The following is a 22,241-nucleotide window of genomic DNA, read 5'->3' on the forward strand; positions in this document are numbered from 1 at the left end:
GATCAAAGACAGTCTGCAGTGACTGGTGCTACCTCACACCTATCACCTTCATGGCTGTCTGGACCAGGCCATTGATTTGTGATTTTAAGGTAACTGACAAGAACAGGAGCATGACCTTCTGTTTGACTCCAAAAGTCCTGAACCTATGTCGAAAATAACAGCGTTGATGGACCCTAGAGCATTTGTAAGACTGGACCTGAGTAATGTCCACATTATAGACCACCACAGGTGAGTGGTCACCAACAGATATGGGGTCAAAAACCGTTTCCTCAGTTTGTTTGACCACTGCACAAACCTCTGTATCTCTGACATACACACAGTAGTGTCAGTGTCTATACATTAGACCAAGAATGGAAGTATCATCAGAAAACTGGACAATATAGTTGTCAGGGTGTCTACTTGTACATTAATTTGTATACAGTGTGAATAGGATGGGTGAACTCTCAGCCTTGCGGGGCACCTTAATGACCTTGGGGCTCAGACAGGGTCCTGTTGTTCAGAAATGAGTGATACCACCTGATGGTGTAGGGTTTGACTGACATCTGTCTGAGCTTACTGAGGAGGATGTGTGGCTGCAAGATCTTAATTGCTGAACTAAAATACACAAATAGCAGTCGAGCATAGGCCTTGAGGTTCTCCAGATGTTGCATGACGAAATGCACTACACTGAGGATTGCTTCATCAGTGCCACGTTTTGCATTTGGACGCAAACTGATACGGGTCCAACAGTGTGTTTAGTCTGACTGAAGCTTGCTCACCATGATCTTTTCAAGACACTTCATTACAATAGAGGTCAGAGCAACAGGTCTACGGTCTTCTTTCGGAGATCAAAGGCTTTTTTGGGGGAAATCAAAGGCTTTTGGGGAAGATGGGTGATGATTGGGAATGTACAGACCTCTGAAAGACAGGGACCCAGGCTAGTGTAAGTTCCTCAGCATAAAGCAGAGATGCAATCGGGTCCTGTTGCCAGTTTGCCTAAAGACTCTTGTGGCCTCTTTACGGTTAAATTCTAACTTAGGGTCACAGCCATCCATAACAATGGTGTTGAGCATGTAAACACACTTGGCAGAGAAGTAAATATCAGTCAAACGTTATGTAGAAGTCATTAAGTTAACTTGCCATTGTCTTTTCATCTGTTGTGTACAGTAGTTTTCTGGTGGGAGTCATATTTGTGATGGCTTTTATTGTTGACCTTTGTCCTTGAATACTCTTATTCTAAGCTGGGTTGCTGGCCCCACAAGAGTAATTATACTGAGCAAAACACAATTTTATTGTCATCATCTGATTATAGTCAAATAAATGCCATGAGTTATAATAATTGTTAACACTTCCTTTTAAGCAGTCCTTATTACAGTGCAATTACATGTGTAATTACACTGTAACAAGTATTGTAGTTGACTGTAACGACTCATAGTTACAATGTAATAACATGTACCTGGAGGTAGTTGCAGTCTGTAATTACAGAAGTGTAACAACTAATGCTTGCTATCATGCTTGTTACAAATGGGCAGGTTCCCACTAAATTCACCAACTTATTGCTTGGCTGATTCTCAGCTGCATCCTGTGACAAAGGTTGGGATCCATTGTGGATGCGCTGGGTGTCTGAGAGATTATAGCCTATGCTTAACCATGAATATGCACTGTTCAAAATATACAGTATCTCCAGTCAACGTTGTTGCTAGCACTTTCCCCCAAAATATAGCATACCATCTAGATTAATTTGGTCGAGTTTATGAAAACAGATTTTAATACGAGAGTCACCCCAGATGAGGATTAAGATACTATCGAGCACATGTTATATCTGTATAAATACAATGTAGTTACTAGGTGTTACACAGGATTGAGCTATTTCAAAAGTATTCAGACCCCCTTGATTTTCCCCACATTTTCTTACATTACAGCCTTACTCTAAAATTGATTAAATAAAAACACGTCTTATCAATCTACACACATATACCCCATAATGACAAAGTGAAAACAGATTATAAGAAATGTTTGAAAATGTATTACAAATAAAATAAAATAAAATACCTTACACAAGTATTCAGACACTTTGCTACGAGACTCGAAATTGAGCTCAGGTGCATCCTGTTTCCATTGATCATCCTTGAGCTGTTTCTACAACTAAATTGGAGTCCACCTGTAGTAAATTCAATTGATTGGACATGATTTGGAAAGGCAGCCATCAGTCTATATAAGGCTCCACAGTTGACAGTGCATGTCAGAGCAAAAACCAAGCCATGAGGTCAAAGGAATCTGCGAATGTCTGCAGCATTGAAGGTCCCCGAGAACACAGGGGCCTACATTATTTTTAAATGTAAAACCACCAAGACTCTTCCTAATGCTGGCTGTCCGGCCAAACTGAACAATTGGTGGAGAAGGGACTTGGTCAGGGAGGTGACCAAAAACCTGTTGATCACTCTGAAAAAAGCTCCTGAGTTCATCTGTGGAGATAGGAGAACCTTCCAGAAGGACAACCATTTTTGCAGCACTCCACCAATCATGCTTTTATGGTAGAGTGACCAGAGGCTAAAGGACTCTCAGACCATGAGAAAAAGATCCTCTGGTCTGATGAAATCAAGTTTGAACTGATGAAACCAAGATTGAGTCAAGTCTGGAGGAAACCTGGCACCATCCCCACCACCATAGATGTTTACAACTGACCCAAGATAGACCACACCTTGATGTTTCCAATGGGACACTTGTGAGTCGAGTTGGCAGAACAAGCAAGGAGGTGGGCAGAGCCAAGCATGAGCTAGCAAGATCCTTCTGTAATTTCTGTAATTACAGACTGCAACTACTACCAGGTACATGTTATTACATTGTAACTATGAGTCATTAGTTAACTACAATACTTGTTAGTTTAATTACACATGTAATTACACAGTAATAATTCACCCTTTAAAGGAAGTCTTACCTAATAATCAAACATAGATTTATTGGTAAATGAAAAACCCGGTAGGCTGTTTGCTGCCCAATTATACAAGAGTAATTATAATAACCCTTATTCACAAAACACAACAGATGACAGCCGAAGAGACATCATAATGAGTTATAGGCCTAATAATTAAGACTTATTGGTAATAAATGAAAAACTGATAGATTAATAACTAACGTCAACATTCCTTTTAGTTTAAGTGAGGTGTTTGTTATGTGTTTTGTTAACATTCAAATGGAACAGTATGATTGTCTATCAAGAATAGTGCCTTTTTTTTAGCTCTCCCAGTCTTGTTTCACACGGTCGGGAACTGAACAATAAAAACGTGTAATTAAAACCATCTAACCAATTACATAGCACAGGTGTAACGCCTGTCGCTGTTGATCCCCCCCACTTTCAGACACTCCATGTAATTGCGGTCAGCCAGCTGGTCAAACAGATGACTGAAATGAACGAGTCACTCCGAAAAACGAATCATGACTCTTGAGTCAGTAAAAAGAGTCGTTCAAAAAAGAACGAGTCACTCGCGAACAGCACATCACTAGCATAACCGTGCGCGCGCTGAAATCTACGTTCACCATATGACTTTTAACGTTGCCCAACAACGGGCGAAATGGCGCGAAAAGGGTGTGTCCCCTGCTAGAGTTAGCCGCAGGCGGACAAGCATTATTCACCATCGTAGAACGGATGAAGCCTGACCTGGAATGTAACGCTAACTGAAGCCGGCTAGCTTCATAAAAGCCTGAGTACATCTAGCTCGTTTCGCAGTATATATATATTTTTTTAAGGATAAAGTATTTTCAACCGACTTTACGCTTCCCCTGAAAAACGGATGAGGGAACTCCGCTCAGACACAGAGTTTCTAAACCTCGGTTAGGGAAAAGTAAACTGAAACATGTTGATGGTTTGTGGAGGAAGGTTTCAGCCAGATGTACAAAGAGAAGTACTGAGAAAGAAACCCCACATTCCTGGAATGAACGTATTGACATCAGCATCTCTGCCATCTAGACTATTTATTTCTGCCAGAAGTCTGTTAGACCAGTCGGAAGAGTGGGACAGTGTGAGAGAGAGAGAGTTATTTGAATAAATTGTCGTCATCATAAGTATTTCCCCCTGCTCACCTCTCCTACTACAGGTATGTTGCGACTCTATTCAAGTGTTTACTGTCATTCTAAACACGTGTATATGTCAAGATTCGCACGCCAGCAAGAAGCCTACTGTTATATCTGCAACATGAGTACGGTTACATGCACACAGTAACACGATTATTGTGGTTAGTCAGATTAATATCATAGTTGGTTTGAAACGTTTACATGCTTTGCAAGAAGGACGATTTCCATAATAACCCTGTTTACATGGACACATCTAAAATCAGGCTACCTGATGGGACTTAAAAGGGGAATAGAAACAGGTATGGGTAGCGCCATTTTGAATTGCCATAATAAAGACTGATGTCAATGCATCAATTGGTAGGAGTGAGCAAATTGTGAGTTTTGGCATGGAGAATGAAACTGAATGCCGCCAACGGGAGGTGCCTCGCCTTTACTCATAGACTGTAAAAAAAAATATGTATGAAGTCACCCAATTGTTTCCTATTGGGATACTCAGTGGCCCATTTGAAGATCAGGAAGTGTCATTTTAGCATGTCACCATCTTGTTATATGGAGGAGTTTTTGGAATCATCACATGCGCAGTTCTAGTTATAGGAAGTTATGGTGCAGGCCAGCTCAGTGCTCCCCCTCTCATTGAGTATCTCAAGTAGGCCGACTGAGGTACTGCAGGCTGCCATTAGCAACTAAATGATTCTTTTAACTTTTTAACTTTGTTTTATTTAACCTTTGTTTAACTTGGCAAGTCAGTTAAGAACAAATTCTTATTTACAATGACGGCCTAATTTAGTCTGTGTGTGATTTTAAAGTAATCTGTTCAAGGACATACATCTGGTGAAATAGAAGCAATTATTGTTAACATGATTGTGTTTGATGATCTGTTTTATGGAACAATGCCTGCAGTATCGCGGACTGCCTTCAACTTCAAATTTTCGTGGTGAGGGCGCAGTTGCTCTCCCCTGCCTTTACTTTCAAAATACAGTGATCCCTGTATGAAGCTTTTTGCATTATATGACGCAAAATGTATCATACGGGAATGATTTCTCTATTTTGAAAGTTGCATATCATGACAACTTGATTGCTGACAAGCAAAACGTTTTTGAACTACGTCAACAATGGACTAATAGTTTTGGGGTGGAATTTTTCTTTAAGGATTCCAGCTTTAAATGGTGTACGACAAATGTAATTCCAAATAATAATAAGGTACAAGATTTCAATCACATTAAATATCTAAATACTTACAGTGCATTAGGAAAGTATTCAGACCCCTTCCCCTTTTCAACATTTTGTTAGGTTACAGCCTTATCCTAAAATTGATTAAATAAATGTTTTTCCTCATCAATCTACACACAATACTCCATAATGACAAAGCGAAAACAGGTTTTTAGACATTTTTATAAATGTATTAAAAATTATAAACAGAAATACCTTATTTACATAAGTATTCAGACCCTTTGCTATGACACTCGAAATTGAGCTCAGGTGTATCCTGTTTCCATTGATCATCCTTGAGATGTTTCTACAACGTGATTGAAGTCCACCTGTAGTAAATTCAGTTGATTGGACATGATTTGGCACTCCATCATTCTTAATAAGTGTAAGAAGTTTGGAACCACCAAGACTCTTCCTAGAGCTGTCTGCCCGGCCTAACTGAGCAATTGGGGGAGAAGGACCTTGGTCAGGGAAGTGACCAAGAACCCGAAGGTCACTCTGACAGAGCTCCAGAGATCCTCTGTGGAGATGGGAGAACCTTCCAGAAAGACAACCATCTCTGCAGCACTCCACCAATCAGGCCTTTATGGAAGAGTGGCCAGACAGAAGCCACTCCTCAGTAAATGGCCAAAGGACTTCCAGACCATAGGAAACACGATTCTCTGGTCTGGTGAAGCATGGTGGTGGCAGCATCATGCTGTGGGGATGTTTTTCAGCAGTATGGACTGGGATCAAGGGAAAGATTAACGGAGCAAAGTACAGAGAGACTCTTGATGAAAACCAACTCCAGAGCGCTCAGGATCTCAGACTGGGGTGAAGGTTCACCTTCCAACAGGACAACAACCCTAAGCACACTGCCAAGACAACGCAGGAGTGGCTTCAGGGCAAGTCTCTGAATGTCCTTGAGTGGACCAGCCAGAGCCCGGACTTGAACCAGATCTAACATCTCTGTAGAGACCTGAAAATAGCTGTGCAACGACGTTCCCCATCCATCCTGACAGAGCATGAGAGGATCCGCAGAGGAGAATGGGAGAAACTCCCCAAATACAGCTGTAGCGTCATACCGAATAAGACTCTAGGCTGTAATCGCTGCCAAAGGTACTTCAGCAAAGTATTGAGAAAAGGGTCTGAATTTTTTTATTTAACCAGGCAAGTCAGTTAAGAACAAATTCTTATTTACAGTGACGGCCTAGGAACAGATTTTTACCTTGTCAACTCGGGGATTCGATCTAGCAACCTTTCGCTTACTGGCCCAACGCTCTAACCACCTGCCGACCTGAATACTTATGTAAATGTGATATTTCAGTTTATACATTTGCAAAAATGTCTAAAAACCTGTTTTTGCTTTGTAATTATAGGGTATTGTGTAGGTTGTTGAAATATATATTTTTTATCCATTTTAGAATAAGGCTGTAACGTAACAAAATGTGGAAAAAGTCAAGGGGTCTGAATATTTTCCGAACGCACTGTACTTCAAAATGTTTGAAAGAAATGAATATAGTATTTGAACCCAGGTCTGGTTCCTAAGAGGGCAGAGTGGTGTGTGTGTGTTAAGATGACTGTGTATGCGTGTGTGAAGGTCGGCTTTCTTGCAACCCAGTGCTTTGACATCCCTACACCCCTTCCCTTCCCCTCCCCTTCCCGGTATACACACACAGAGAGGGATTATGTGGCCACTCCCCACTAGCAGCAGCTGGAGAGTGTCTACATAATGAGGCCACTGTGTTGTTGCCTCGTCACCACTCTGCTCTCTCACCGTTAGCCCGACTTGCTCTCTGCACCTCACTAATATTAGAGCATGTACACATTTTCCATTTTATGCTACAAAGTAGGCCTAACTAATATTTACTTATGAAATTGCTGTTTCTCTCCCAGATGAAGTTCCAGTGGCTGTTGTGTGCAGTTAAACTGGAGATAACTTAGCCTGCACAACTGGGCTTACTGAGAGTGAGAGTGAGACTTAACTGAGATGATTTACAAATAGTTGAGCAACAATTTCCATCGTTTGCATATACACTACATGGCCAAAAGTATGTGGATACGCCTTCGTATTAGTTGCTCACGAGTGTATAAAATTGAGCACACAGCCATGCAATCTCCATAGTCAAACATTGGCAGTAGAATGGCCCGTACTGAAGAGCTCATTGACTTTTTCAACGTGGCACCTGCATAGGATGCCACCTTTCCATCAAGTCAGTTCTTCAAATTTCTGCCCTGCTAGATCTGCCTCGGTCAACTGTAAGGGCTGGTATTGTGGAAACGTCTAGGATCACCAACGGCTCAGCCATGAAGTGGTAGGCCACACAAGCTCACAGAACGTGGCCACCGAGTGCTGAAGAGCGTAGCGTGTGAAAATCGTCTGTCCTCGGTTGCAACACTCACTACCGAGTTCCAAATTGCCTCTGGAAGCAACGTCAGCACAAGAACTGTTCGTCAGGAGCTTCATGAAATTGATTTTCATGGCCGAGGAGCTGCACACAAGCCTAAGATCACCATGCGCAATGCCAAGCATTGGTTGGTGTGGTGTAAAACTTGCCATCGTTGGAATCCTCCGGAGCAGTAGAAATGTGTTCTCTGGAGTGATGAATCACGCTTCACCATCTGGCAGTCCAACGGCTGAATCTGGGATTGGCGGATGCCAGGAGAATGCTACCTGCCCAAATGCATAGTGCCAACTGTAAAGTTTGGTGGAGAAGGAATAATGGTCTGGGGTTCAGGCTAGGCCCCTTAGCTCCAGTGAAGGGGAAATAACGCTACAGCATACAATGACATTCTAGATCTGTGATTCCAACTTTGTGGCAAGTTTTGCGAAGGCCCTTTCCTGTTTCAGCATAACAATGCCCCCATGCAGAAAGCGAGTTCCATACAGAAATGGTTTGTCGAGATCGGTGTGGAAGAACTTGACTGGCCTGCACCGAGTCCTGACCTTAACCCTATCGAACACCTTTGGGTTGAATTGGAATGCCGACTGCAAACCAGGCCTAATCGCCCAACATCAGTGCCCGACCTCAGCAATGTTCCAACTAGTTTCATCTAGTGGAAAGCCTTCCTAGAAGAGTGGAGGCTGTTATCACAGCAAAGGGGGGACCAACTCCATATTAATGCCCATGATTTTTGAATGAGATGTTTCGAAGAGCAGGTGTCCACATACCTTTGGCCATGTAGTGTATCAGTGGTAACATTTTTGCCCTTAAGCTAAATCTACCACACACCCAAGTCCGATTAGGGTAGGTGCTGATGGGAAATGCAAAACCTGAAAAACAACAAAAAGTCTATGCACACTTCCAGTCAGATGCACATTTATTTTAATGGTTGCTAAGCTTTCGGTCGGTCGACCTTCATCAGAGCATCACATTTTGCCCTTGAAATTAAGTTCCCTGAATGCACTCAAAAGAAACCCAACGCCTGACAATCTTGCTTGGTGACATTGTAGTGGTGGGTTGAGACAGGGGAGCCTGAAATAAACTAGGACTATGGGTAACAGAGTTAAAAACAGTGCCTGCCTGTGAGTGTGCTTACAGCTGGCCCAGTCAGCATGCGTAAACAACTTACAGTCCACGACCGGGGCCCTGCCCTTTCAGGATTTTGACATAGCTCTTGCAACACCACTGAATATCCTTCTCCCATCCGGCTCACCAGTCACTGAGCGCTAAGCACATGGGAAGGAGTGGCAGCCTGCCTCTCTCCTCTGCTCAAATCTCTTCTCTAGCTGGCCAAGGTGACACAGCTGACTTTACCTCCAGGAGCCACGTTGCCTCCTCAGCCGTCCTTCTATGGTTTGTCTTGTTTTATTGATTGGGGGTAGGGAAGGGGGTTGACGGAGGGGTATTAGCTCAGGCTACGGTTGGCCTCACCTAGGAACATCCACTCCTAAGGTTATGAGTTGCTCAGGAAAGGTTTGGGGAGTTTTTTTGTGGGACAAGTTATAGCTCAAGACACACCGGTAGGATTGTCAAACATTTGCCTGTCGACAGTACTCTTTTGTGTTCACACAGCAAAGACCTGAAGTCATCAGCCACTAAGCAGTGTTAAAATACTCCAAACCAGAAGGTGGCAGTACCTTTGTTTGACAATGCAAGTCTGTGTGTGTTGCTTATGTTCTGGATTCCAATATTAGCTATTGCAGAGAATTACCAGGGACTGAACAATACAATATTATTATGATACTTATGATACTATATGTATTGCGGTTCAATACTGTGTTTTTATTGCGATTCGATGTTCCAAATACATTGCTCACCAAATGTCTGCTGCAGAGGGATAAGAGAGAGCCAAGTTTTGATCATGAGTCATGGAAATAAGTGCTGAAAACAAATTGGCTCCCTGTTTAAAAAGAAGATTGAGAACAGGCTATGAAGGAAAAATACTGATCTTTTGGTTCAGGTACAGCCAACTAGCGCAAAAATAATATTTGGTATTGTCCATTCGATATATCGTAAAAAATAATATTTGATATTGTCCACATGATATATCGTCAAAAATAATATCCTGATATGTAACTGTATAGGTTTTTTTCTTCTCCCCCGACCCCCATTCACAAATTTCAGCTAGCTGTGCTAATGTTGCTATTTTGTAGAAAGCCCTTGTTGATCGTAGCCAGATGGCCACAGCTAGATGTCTACCTAGCAAGATGACAAAGAAACTATTTAATTCACTGCCACAGGAGTCGCTACAGTGCGATAGGACAAGGACATCCCTGCCGGCCAAACCCTCCCCTAACTCGGATGACGCTGGGCCAATTGTGCGTCACTTTTTGGGTCTCCCGGTCGGGCCGGCACGGGTCTCGAACCAGCATCTGTAGCAATGCAGTTTGTACTACGATGCAGTGTCTTAACACCATGCCCAAACCGGCAACTTGATTTTGTCCCCCCACACCAAACGTGATCATGACACGCAGGTTGAAATATCAAAACAAACACTCAACCAATTATATAAATTTGTGGACAGGTTGAAAAGCATTAAACATGTATGGCAATTTAGCTAGCTAGCTTACTGTTGCTAGCTAATTTATCCAGGGGTATAGATATATTGTTATTTTACCAGAACTGCACAAGGTCCTCTACTCCGACAATTACTCCACACATAAAACGGTCAACTGAATCGTTTCTAGTCATCTCTCCTCCTTCCAGGATTTTTCTTCTTTGGACTTTATATGGCGATTGGCATTTCATAATAAGGTGTATAACCGACCTCAGTTCATCTTTCAATCACCCACGTGGGTGTAACCAATGAGGAGATGGCATGTGGGTATATGCTTCTAAAAGCCAATGAGGAGATGGGAAAGGCAGGACTTGTATCGCGTTCGGCATCACAAATAGAAGCAACTTCTATTTTAGCGCCTGGCAACGCAGATGCTCGTTGGCGTGCACAAGCAGTGTGGGTGCAATGATTGAATAACATGTGTACATTTATTTTGCAACGCTCGCGCACGCGACACGTCCAGTTTGGGTAGCGTGTTAGACCGCTGCATATGGTTCCATAGCTGATTTGGCTCAAAGACATTAAGAAGGAAAGAAATTCCATAAATTTACTTTTGACAAGGCACACCTGTTAATTGAAATGCATTCCAGGTGATTAACTGATGAAGCTGGTTGAGAGAATGCCAAGATTGTGCAAAACTGTCGTCAAGGCAAAGGGTGGCTACTTGAAGAATCTAAAATCAAAAATATATTTGGATATGTTTAACACTTTTTTTTGGTTACTACATGATTCAATATGTGTTATTTCATCGTTTTGATGTCTTCACTATTATTCTACAATGTAGAACATAGTACAAATGAAGAGAACCCGTTGAATGAGTAGGTGTGTCCAAACTTGACGTTGATGGTCATTTTCCTGGCACCACTCCCCCATCGTCACCATTGTACCAGGGCCCTTATTTGTCTCCTATAGGTTTGAGAGATTTTGCCTTGTTGTCTGTTACCAAAAACACATAATTTTTAGATTTTTTTCAGGGAGGATAAAGAAAAGTTCAAATAAGTAACATATAAAGGTAGACCTACCAAATAGTTATAGTATTTTTACTGATCATTTGGTTTATGATCTATGAAGTGATTTAAAACTTGTAATACAGAATGACCAAGAAATCGGTAACAGAATGACTGAATTGGCTACAATGGGAATTCATGGTAATCACAAATCGCCTTTGGTCACTTGCTACTGTCCTCCCTTCCATTGTAATACTGTTATGTTCAGCTCATAACTGTTCTCTTTGTCTTTCTGTTATGTGGTGGTCAAAGCAAGAGTGTGAGTCTGGACAACCCCTCCCCCTTTCTCTCTTCTCTTTCCCCAGTTAATGTCACCTCTCCCGGCTCTTATTGACACCTACCCATGGCTCTTATTGACACCTACCCATGGCTCTCATTGACACCTACCCATGGCTCTTATTGACACCTACCCATGAGCCCCCCCCCCTTTGTTTTATGTAACCACCCCTCTCCCCCACTGAGCACCAACTGACAAAGGAAAAGTTGACATTTTGTCAGTCCAACTCTGAACCAATCATAGACATCCGTTTCACAATTTTGGACAGTACTGTACTATACTGTACTGAAATATGCTGTACTGTGATCTGTGAGACATATTTTCAATCTTAATTTGGAGTAGATATATATTATTATAATTTTATTTTTTTTGAGTAGATGTTTTTGGAAAACATGGTCACGTTAAAAACTGAGGGAGATTTGACCGTCATTCTGTTACCAAACTTCACATCTGCATTTTTTTTTTTTAGTAAATGTGTTTGTTTAAAATGGTCAGTTGTATGGTTTAGCTTTGCTATCAACGGTTCTTGTTTGGCATACTTTTCTCGTAAAAAAAAAAAACATCTTGAGTCTCAGTGTGTCATTCTGTTTCCGTGGAATTGCCCCGAAGTCTATCATTGTATTTATATAATTAAGTTCTAACTCTCAGTAGTTAATAGTTGAATGACTGTTTTGGGCTTTTGAACCACTGTACACAGGTTAGACTGAATGTTATAGTACTTACTGTATGCATGTTTGCGTTGGCATGCCATGCATACTGGTATTTCAAGTATGCATGTGGTCTGTTTGTGTTTTGCCTACTCTGTTGTCATCGTCAAGCCAAACACAGCATGACAATTCCATAAGGAGTTGGAAAAAAGAGCAGAAACAGTTTTGGCACCCAGGATAGTCTGTCCTCCATTTCTAGTAGCAAGCTCTTTTTTTTGGTGTTCACCATGTTTCTTGTGGGTTAGACTCCTGCACCGTTAATGCATGTGTTTACTGTGTAAGGCCTAAATACAAGTGATTGTGCAATTTGGGTTGATGAACAATGTTCCCTGCGAATATGTATTTGGCAGCTTGACTTCTCAGCAACATTTTTCATTGGATATTGATGCATAAACCATACAGAGTCAAATCAATCAGTTGGTAGCACTTCTCGAAACGAACAACACAGCTTCGTAATATTCCACCTAACGGTCTTAAACTCACTATAACATAAATTAGATTTTTGGTCATGCGTAAACAAAATCTTTATTTATAATGACCAAGGGATTGCGTGTGTTAAATATCCGCCTTCCAGCCTAACCCAGCCTGTGTCCTCACTGTCCTGTATGTGTGTCCCACAGCCTGTCTCACTGTTCATCTCTCCCACAGCCTAACCCAGGGTTGTCCCCTCTGGCCTCGCCCCCTGGCTCTGAGGAGTCGTCCTGCCACGTCTCCATGTCGTTGCCCTCAGCCTCCCAGTCGCGGCTGAAGTACGTGTCCCTGGGAGTGCTGGTGCTGCAGACCACTTCGTTGGTGCTCACCATGAGGTACTCGCGCACGCTGCTGGGCGAGGGGCCGCGCTACCTAGCCTCCTCAGCCGTGGTTTCGGCCGAGCTGCTCAAGATCCTCACCTGCCTGCTGCTCGTCTTCTACGACCACAGTGGGTATAGTGATCGATCTGACTGTCCGGCCGCCTGGCTTTCTGTCTGTGACACAGTGAATGGATAAACAATGACAACACAGAAAATACAGTCTCTTTGTCTATCTATAGGATCTATGCTACAGTCTCTTTGTCTATCTATCTCGTTCTTAGGATTCAGTGTATGGGTGTTAAATCTCTGTTTCTCTTCCTGTCAGGCTTCAGTGTTCGGGCATTGAATCGTGTGCTGAATGAAGAGATTCTCAACAAGCCCATGGAGACGTTGAAGCTGGCCATCCCATCAGGCATTTACACACTCCAGAACAACCTGCTTTATGTCGCCCTGTCCAACCTGGATGCTGCTACCTACCAGGTGAGAGACGTGACGTGCGCGCTTGTGTGTAGCAACATGTATAAGGGGAACAAAAGTGGACCAAGAATGGCGCCCTGTGGGACTCCACACTGCATTTCTTGACCAGTTTTGACTGGCAGGAATTTAAATCGATATTTTCCCCAACCAGGTGACGTACCAGCTGAAAATCCTGACCACGGCCCTGTTCTCAGTGTCCATGCTGGGGAAGAGACTGGGGCTCTACCAGTGGCTATCTCTGCTCATCCTCATGACTGGTATCGCTCTCGTACAGGTGACAAGATTAAACACACCCCACAAGTCAATAATGTCTCATTCATACCAAATCTAATTGGTTGGACTGTTTGGGTGTGTTTTTGTCAGATTAGTCATGTATCCACATTAGGGAGGCAGAAGTCTAAACTTTCCTCAAGTTCACAGGTTTTTCCGAATCATTTGCATAAATCAGTGGTAACACGATCTCCATGAAAGGTTTCCAGGATTTTGCAACCATACTCCACATGCACATCCTTGTTTGTGGATGTTACATACTGAATGTTGTTGATGTACTGTGTGTTTGTCTCCACAGTGGCCTACAGAGTCTCTGGGTGGGCCATCTTCGAAGCCTCTGTCTGCAGGCTCCCAGTTAGTCGGTGTGATAGCCGTACTAATAGCCTGCTTCTCCAGTGGCTTCGCTGGAGTCTACTTTGAGAAGATCCTCAAAGAAACCAAACAGAGTGTATGGGTCCGCAACATCCAGTTAGGTCAGCATCACTGAAATCTGTGTGTGTCTGTCCTTGTGTGCACACACACACACAATCACCATATACGCCGCTGATACTATTTATAATATTTATCCTGCTGCTCAGTCACTTCTACCTCTGATTACATCTACATACTATAACTACCTCAACTATCACCAGTATCCTTGCACATTGATATTGGTACTGGTATTGACCTTGTATATAGTGTATATTCCCAAAAAATTCTTGTGTGTATTTTACCTGACTTAGTATTATTGATTCTATGCTCTTTTTAAGACACTTTTCAATATTGTTTTTTATATTGAATACTGCATTGTTGAGTAAGAGCTTGCCAGTAAGCATTTCACTGTACTGTTTTTCACCTGCTGCATCTGGGTCAGACCCTTTAAGGTTGCTGCTCCTATCATCGCAAAGCCTATCTCCAGTCCGTCCTTTATTCAAAGGGGGAGATCAAGCTGATCCTAAATGTTATAGCCCTATTTCTATTTTGCCCTGTGTATCAAAAGTGTTGGAAAAACTTGTCAATAATCAACTGACTGGCTTTCTTGATGTCGATAGTAACCTCTCGGGTATGCAAACTGGTTTCTGCTCAGATTATGGATGTGTCACTGCAACCTTAAAGGTCCTCAATGATGTCACCATTGCCCTTGATTCTAAGCAATATTGTGCTGCTATTTTTATTGACTTGGCCAAAGCTTTTGATACGGTAGACCATTCCATTCTTGTGTGCCGGCTAAGGAGTATTGGTGTCTCTGAGAGGACTTTGGCATAGTTTGCTAACTACCTCTCTCAATGAGTGCAGTGTATAAAGTCAGAAAATCTGTCTCAGCCACTGCCTGTCACCAAGGGAGTAGCCCAAGGCTCAATCCTAGGCCCCACGCTCTTCTCAATTTATATCAACAACATAGCTCAGGCAGTAGGAAGCTCTCCATTTATATGCAGATGATACAGTCTTATACTCAGCTGGCCCCTCCCCAGATTTTGTGTTAAATGCTCTACAACAAAGCTTTCTTAGTTTCCAACAAGCTTTCTCTACCCTTAACCTTGTTCTGAACACCTCCAAAACAAAGGTCATGTGGTTTGGTAAGAAGAATGCCCCTCTTCCCACAGGTGTTATTGCTACCTCTGAGGGTTTAGAGCTTGAGGTAGTCACCTCATACAAGTACTTGGGAGTATGGCTAGACGGTACACTGTCTTTCTCTCAGCACATATCAAAGCTGCAGGCTAAAGTTAAATCTCGACTTGGTTTCCTCTATCGTAATTGCTCCTCTTTCACCCAAGCTGCCAAACTAACCCTGATTCAGATGACCTTCCTACCCATGCTAGATTACGGAGACATAATTTATAGATTGGCAGGTAAGGATGCTCTCGAGCGGCTAGATGTTCTTTACCATTCGGCCATCAGATTTGCCACCAACGCTCCTTATAGGACACGTCACTGCACTCTACACTCCTCTGTAAACTGGTCAAATCAAATTTTATTTGTCACATACACATGGTTAGCAGATGTTAATGTGAGTGTAGCGAAATGCATGTGCTTCTTGTTCCGACCATGCAGTAATATCTAACAAGTGATCTAACAATTTCACAACAACTACCTTATACACCCAAGTGTAAAGGAATTAATACGAATATGTACATAAAAATATATGGATGAGCGATAGCCGAACGGCATAGGCAAGATGCAGTAGATGGTATAGAGTACAGTCTTTAAATATGAGATGAGTAATGTAGGGTATGTAAACATTATATAAAGTGGCTAGTGAGACATTTATTACATCCAATTTTTTATTTTTAAAGTGGCTAGAGATTTGAGTCAGTATGTTGGCAGCAGCAACTCAATGTTCGTGACGGCTGTCTAACAGTCTGATGGCCTTGAGATAGAAGCTGTTTTTCAGTCTCTTGGTCCCAGCTTTCATGCACCTGTACTGACCTCACCTTCTGGATGATTAGCGGGGTGAACAGGCAGTGGCTCGGGTGGTTGTTGTCCTTGATGTTTTTGGCCTTCCTGTGACATCTGGTGGTGTAGGTGTCCTGGAGGGCAGGTAGTTTGCCCCCGGTGATGCATTGTGCAGACCTCACTACCCTCTGGAGAGCTTTAAGGTTGTGGGCGGAGCAGTTGCCGTACCAGGCGGTGATACAGCCCAACAGTATGCTCTCGATTGTGCATCTATAAAAGTTTGAGTGTTTTTGGTCATCTCTGTATACCTGTCGCAAGACCCACTGGTTGATGCTTATTTATAAAACCCTCTTAGGCCTCACTCCTCCCTATCTGAGATATCTACTGCAGCCCTCATCCTCCACATACAACACCCGCTCTGCCAGTCACATTCTGTTAAAGGTCCCCAAAGCACAGACATCCCTGGGTTGCTCCTCTTTTCAATTCACTGCAGCTAGCGACTGGAACGAGCTGCAACAAACACTCAAACTGGACAGTTTTATCTCAATCTCTTCATTCAAAGACTCAATCATGGACACTCTTACTGACAGTTGTGGCTGCTTTGTATGATGTATTGGTGTCTCTACCTTCTTGACCTTTGTGCTGTGGACTTTGCCCAGTAATGTTTGTACCATGTTTTTGTGCTGCTACAATGTTGTGTTGCTACCATGCTGTGTTGTCATGTTTTGCTGCCTTATGTTGTCGTCTTAGGTCTCTCTTTATGTAGTGTTGTGTTGTCTCTCTTGTCGTGATGTGTGTTTTGTCCTATATTTTTTATTTAATTTATTTTTAATCCCAGCCCCCGTCCCCGCAGGAGGCCATTTGCCTTTTGGTAGGCCGTCATTGTAAATAAGAATTTGTTCTTAACTGACTTACCTAGTTAAATAAAGGTTATATAACTAAATGCAAATAAAGTATCCTGTGCATGTGACAAATAAACTTTGATTTGATCTCCCTCTCTCTCCTAGGTTTGTTTGGTCTGGTGTTTGGTCTTATTGGAGTGTTTGTGTACGACGGAGAGAGAGTGAGGGAGTCCGGAGTGTTCCAAGGCTACAACTCACTCACCTGGACTGTTGTGGCCCTGCAGGTACTGTAAATATGCTTAAGTTATAGTTTCAAAAAGCGCATAGGCCAGGGGTCGACAATCTTTTTTTGTGTGGAGTGCCAATTTGACAATTTATCCTACAAATTTCTAACGATCTGCGTGCCAGTTATGATTTTCATATGTGCATTACAAATAATTGTCTATTGAATGTCTAATTGCCCGAATAATGGAAGAATTCCATAGCTCGCTGAACAGAGGCGCGCTGTCCATTTAGCTCCACGGACTTCATCTTGGAACGCAGATTCTCTTTGGTGAGTGATGCAGTGGCATTTAACCACGGATGGCCGATCTTATCTTCAATCAGCTTTGCGACTCTGTTTTCCCACCATAGCGGGGGCACCATCAGTTGTAATAGCGAATGTGTTTTTAATATTGACAACCTCTCTCAAAATGATCTGTGAAGGCTCTTGCTACGTCTTCTCCCTCAGTAGTACTATGCATGGGTTTAAGACAAAGCAGCTCCTCACGTACCTGCTCGGAGTCACAGTATCTTGCAACAACTGTCAGACGTGGAATGTCATTCACATCCACACTCTCAACAAGAGCAACACTAATCACAGGTGCATCTATTTAATACAACAACAAAAAACTCCCCAAATGGCTCAGGAGGCGAAGATCGAGTCATATGTTCTCCGAGACATGACCCCCCAAACCGTGCTTCTTAATACCCGCCCGCTTAACCCGAAACCAGCCACAATAATGTGTCGGAGGAAACACAGTTCAACTGATGCCTGGGGTCAGCCTGCAAGCGCCCAGCCTGCCACTAGGAGTCGCTAGAGCGCTTGATTTTTGACTGCATGTAGATTTGTAAACACACTGCTTTGCTTTTCATACCTGGACACCGCCCTCGTGATTCCTTCTGCCATCCCCCTCATCCTTGAAGTTTTTCCTCATGTCTCGTTTCAAAAGGACGGGGCACACTTAATGTCCAACAAACAAGTTTTACAACAGACTGGTCCTTCAGTTCAACGAATCCATATTCCTTTGTCCAAGAAGCAATACATTTTTCTTTACTGATGACATTTTGCACCCTGAACTTTTTTAAATAACTAAAGAAGGCTTGCTAGCTATGTGAAAATGAATCTCATCTTCAGCGCTGCCTTGGGATTTGAATTTGGCGGGAGAGGCGAGGTGGGTTGTCTTGCCTTGAACTAATAATATGAAACTCCTGCAAAATCATGAAAGCCCATTGGCTAATCAGGAATTACATACCTTGGGAACTACTACATTGCAGTGAATACCAATGCAATATCAAAACCATTGCATTCAATTTCAAATATTTTCTCCAGTTAAAAAAATAAACTGGCAAAAATAAGTGAGGAAAAAACATCTATACCACTGTTTTAATTTTGAGGGGTTGCTTGCCAAGCCTTGGTGTGCCAAGGCAAATACCGTCGTGTGCCAAGGCTGGCACGCTTGCCTTACGTTGCCGACCCCTGACGTAGGCCATACAAACCTGATTTACTGTAAAGTGAGGTAAGCCAGCGTAAAAGGAAGTGAAACTCCTTAAAAAAATACCTTAACAACCTTTACCCTATTCTGACTATTTACTCTAGGTGTGTGTACACACTTGTGTGTGAGAGAGAAAGCAAGAGTTAATGAGAAAGAGAGGCAAAGTAAGTGTATGTGTGTTCATGCATGAACGCCTATGTATTTGTGTGTATTTTTATGTGTGACTGGTTGTGTGTATTGTGTCTTCCATCAAACCCATGTCCTTTTGTGTGTTTCCAGGCTCTGGGCGGGTTGGTCATAGCAGCAGTCATTAAGTATGCAGACAACATCCTGAAGGGCTTCGCCACGTCACTCTCCATCATCCTGTCGACACTCATATCCTACTTCTGGTTGAAGGACTTCGACCCTACCAGGTACACACAAACAAACACACACACTTTCATAAATCATTTGGCCAGGTCCAGAGGTAAAATAGAGATAATAATAATAATAATAATAATAATATTAAGAAGAAGAAGAAACTATACAAATCAAGGACATTTTCACACATACCTATATTATCTAGATCCTGGAGCATTTGATACCCTGATCTGTGCTATGAAGCATATTTGAAACTCAAACAAATCCTGGCCTAAACCAATCCCGGTCCCTGCCCAATTTCCAGGACCAGAGTACCAGCAGTTGTTCAAGGCATCCGCACCAGGAAGCTGAATTCATATGTGAAAACGCCCTGATTATGCATTTCTGCCTATAGCTCTAACAACATCATCTTTCTCTCTCTCCCAGTGTGTTCTTCCTGGGAGCAATGCTGGTCATTGCTGCCACCTTCCTCTATGGCTATGAGGGCAAGAGGCCTGCCATCAACCACAGCAAAGTATAGAGCGTCTCCCCTCCACCACCCCACAGCCCAGAAACCTCAAAGAAGAGACACACGGAGCAAGATGGAGGGAGGAATATGTTGCCAAGAAGTGGTGCTGAGCAATTAACCAAAATGTTGGTTATTTTTCAGTTTTAAAACAACTAATTGACCGACCTTAGTTCAATTATTTGAATTTCATTCCATTTAATTTTTAATTTCTTTGCTCAATACACACATTGCGCTGCAGTTTCTATAGAGATAAATAAGACCATGCCAGAACTGTGCGGTGTAGTAAGGAGTTGTAGTTTCCAACAGGCCAATGTTCTTCATAGTTTAGTGCAGAAAACGTGATAATTAACTACAAAGACCATAATTCATTGCGCGGCTAGTTGACTGGTCTGTTTCTTTTACACCTGCAACGTAAGAGACGAGGGATGAGCGATCAAGAGTGCATACATCCGAGAGCAGTTGCTTCGTGAGGTATTGGTATTTAGCGGTCATAAAAAGCATGCCTTATTTACTGTGAAGATCTACAAAATAGAGATTTGTCAGAGAGCATAGGCAGCAGCTCTATAAGAGAAGAGATGATGACTTGGAATGAAATAATAAAAGTCATCAAATGAAACAAATGCAATATATACAACTAAAATATTTTATTAAAGTCATGTGAATAACTGATAGTTTAATAAGCAGTAATGTGCAGTCACTACCATCATAGGACTTTTTATTTTATTTGGTAATATTCTGTGTTCCAGCATTCAACCCAGATAACATACCTGCTAAATATCTGTATGCAACCAATAACATTTGATTCGATGTAATGCATAGTGCATTTAATGTCATTTTTTTTATTTAAATTTTCTTTTAAAATCTGAAACCACAAAACAACCTCGAAAAGCAATACTCACTCAGAGCTACTGAGAAGGTCCGCGTAGTCAAGGAGGAGCAGAACTCCTGGGAAAGGAGTGTAGGCGGAAGGAGTCGTAAGATGTTTAATGTACACAACAACAGATGGGAGTCGCCTGGTTTCAAAACAAGGTTTTGATTGTCCAATACTGGTACTAGTAGTCAAGATGGAGGTCATAGCATTTCTAAAGCTCTTTATTGAAATTCGAAGCGCTTTACGTTGCATGGGGTTAGTAATGCAACCACACTCTCCCATAGTGATGCCATCAAGTTCTTGATCGAACAGGCTCATGAATGTGACTCCTCCACAGTTCACACTTGTATGCACGTCAAACACACACACACGTCATGGAGCTGAAGCCACTATGATGCCTAAGCCGGGCATATGAACGGTTATGCTCACATGTGACCTCTCACCTCAGGGGTGATAGAGCCAAACACACCAAAGCATGGAATCATAGGAAAATGGACTTTACAGGGAACAACGAGAATTCATCGACGAATCCAAGAATTCACTGCCAACGTTACTGTTTTTTTTATGTTCTATTTTTACAAATATTTTATAATGTATTTGGGGAGTAGGGGAATGGGAATTTGTAGTATGAATGTATTTTAGGGTACTGATGGTCAGTAAGGGGGAGGACATTTAAATGAATGTAATGCCTCACAGGTTACCGCCCCTCATTTGTTTTTGAGTGACAGCTCCACCCAGTGGGAGCGTTGGGTTGTAGCACATTTACTGCAGAGGGGAGGGGTTGAGACCAATGACTGTAGAGATACTGGATGTCCTTTTATTGGGGACAAGGAAGAAAAAGATTAAAGGAAGGAATGCTTTAAACTTGCTGCTCATTGTCCGGCCATTCAGATCCAAAGAATTACACATCCAGTTGCTGATGTTTTTATGCAAAAATGGCCTGTCGTGCAAGATAAAATGAATAAATTAAGTGATCAAATGTAAAATAAGGGTTTAAACCGATGTTTTGTATTGTGGATGTTGTTTCATCTAGGTATGAAATCCCAATGCAGGATTGTTTGATGAGTAAGAGGTCATAAATTATTTGATGTTTCTCAACAACTGGGTCATATTCATGAGGCACCAAATGGAACAAAATGGGCAGAAACAGGGACAGACTGCCCGAACTCGTCCAATAAGAAATGCGTTTTGTGTTGGAAAAACATTTTGCTGTGGTGTGCCCTTAAGGAAGGCAATCCTGGTTCCTATCGAGCCGAGATCACTGAATATGTTTGGTACCAATTCAAAAGTTCATAAACTGTTCATATAATATATTTTCATTGCATTGTGTATCTAACATGGAAAAAGCTTCCATCTTACACAAGAATGACAATTTGTGAATGTGGATAGAAAGAGACCCAATCAATGGCAGCTATTTTGGGGACACGACAAAGCCGTCATTGTGAATATTACCACCACCCTGTCTTTCCTGATCATGTATCCTTCTCTCTCGGTCAACAGTCCCTCTGTGTTTGCATAGTCTTGAAGTGGAGATGAGGGATTGGAGAGAGGGGAGAAAATGATGGACAGACAGATGGGAAGGTGACGACTGAAACTGGTGAGCAGCACAGATGGAGCATGAGTCTTGTGACATTGTGTCATATGGCAGGGGCCCCTCTGAATGAACCCGCTAGCCCAGGCTATTGCCTTGATAGTGTACTGTGGCGCTATGGCCCAATCCCAAAATCAACCCCTAGCCCCTAACACAAGGCACTTGGTGTAGATC

The 22,241-nt window shown here is 42.4% G+C and overlaps 1 protein-coding gene across 3 annotated transcripts; it reads left to right on the top strand.

The window, feature by feature from the left end:
* The first annotated feature begins 2,693 nt into the window (after positions 1 to 2,693).
* On the top strand, positions 2,694 to 21,577 carry slc35a3b (solute carrier family 35 member A3b). 3 transcript variants are annotated; one of them, XM_031810359.1, is made up of 8 exons: positions 2,694 to 2,807; positions 12,879 to 13,149; positions 13,347 to 13,501; positions 13,650 to 13,772; positions 14,067 to 14,241; positions 17,149 to 17,267; positions 19,017 to 19,150; positions 19,524 to 21,577. In XM_031810359.1, exons 2-8 carry the CDS (start codon positions 12,945 to 12,947, stop codon positions 19,615 to 19,617), a joined length of 1,005 nt encoding a protein of 334 aa, XP_031666219.1. In that variant the 5' UTR covers positions 2,694 to 2,807; positions 12,879 to 12,944; the 3' UTR covers positions 19,618 to 21,577. The 3 variants fall into 3 exon arrangements, with proteins under 3 accessions (XP_031666219.1, XP_020322659.1, XP_020322658.1); XM_020467070.2 differs by lacking the exon at positions 2,694 to 2,807 and adding an exon at positions 3,341 to 4,073; XM_020467069.2 differs by lacking the exon at positions 2,694 to 2,807 and adding an exon at positions 8,902 to 9,035.
* Positions 21,578 to 22,241: the final 664 nt, after the last annotated feature.

This window comes from Oncorhynchus kisutch, linkage group LG30, assembly GCF_002021735.2.
Source record: "Oncorhynchus kisutch isolate 150728-3 linkage group LG30, Okis_V2, whole genome shotgun sequence".
NCBI lineage: Eukaryota > Metazoa > Chordata > Actinopteri > Salmoniformes > Salmonidae > Oncorhynchus > Oncorhynchus kisutch.

Excerpts from the sequence above, each read along its gene's own strand:
- slc35a3b (XM_020467069.2), top strand. Across the intron at positions 13,150-13,346 it reads GCTCGTCTTCTACGACCACA|GCTTCAGTGTTCGGGCATTG; the intron begins GTGGGTATAGTG and ends TCTTCCTGTCAG. Across the intron at positions 13,502-13,649 it reads TGGATGCTGCTACCTACCAG|GTGACGTACCAGCTGAAAAT; the intron begins GTGAGAGACGTG and ends TTCCCCAACCAG.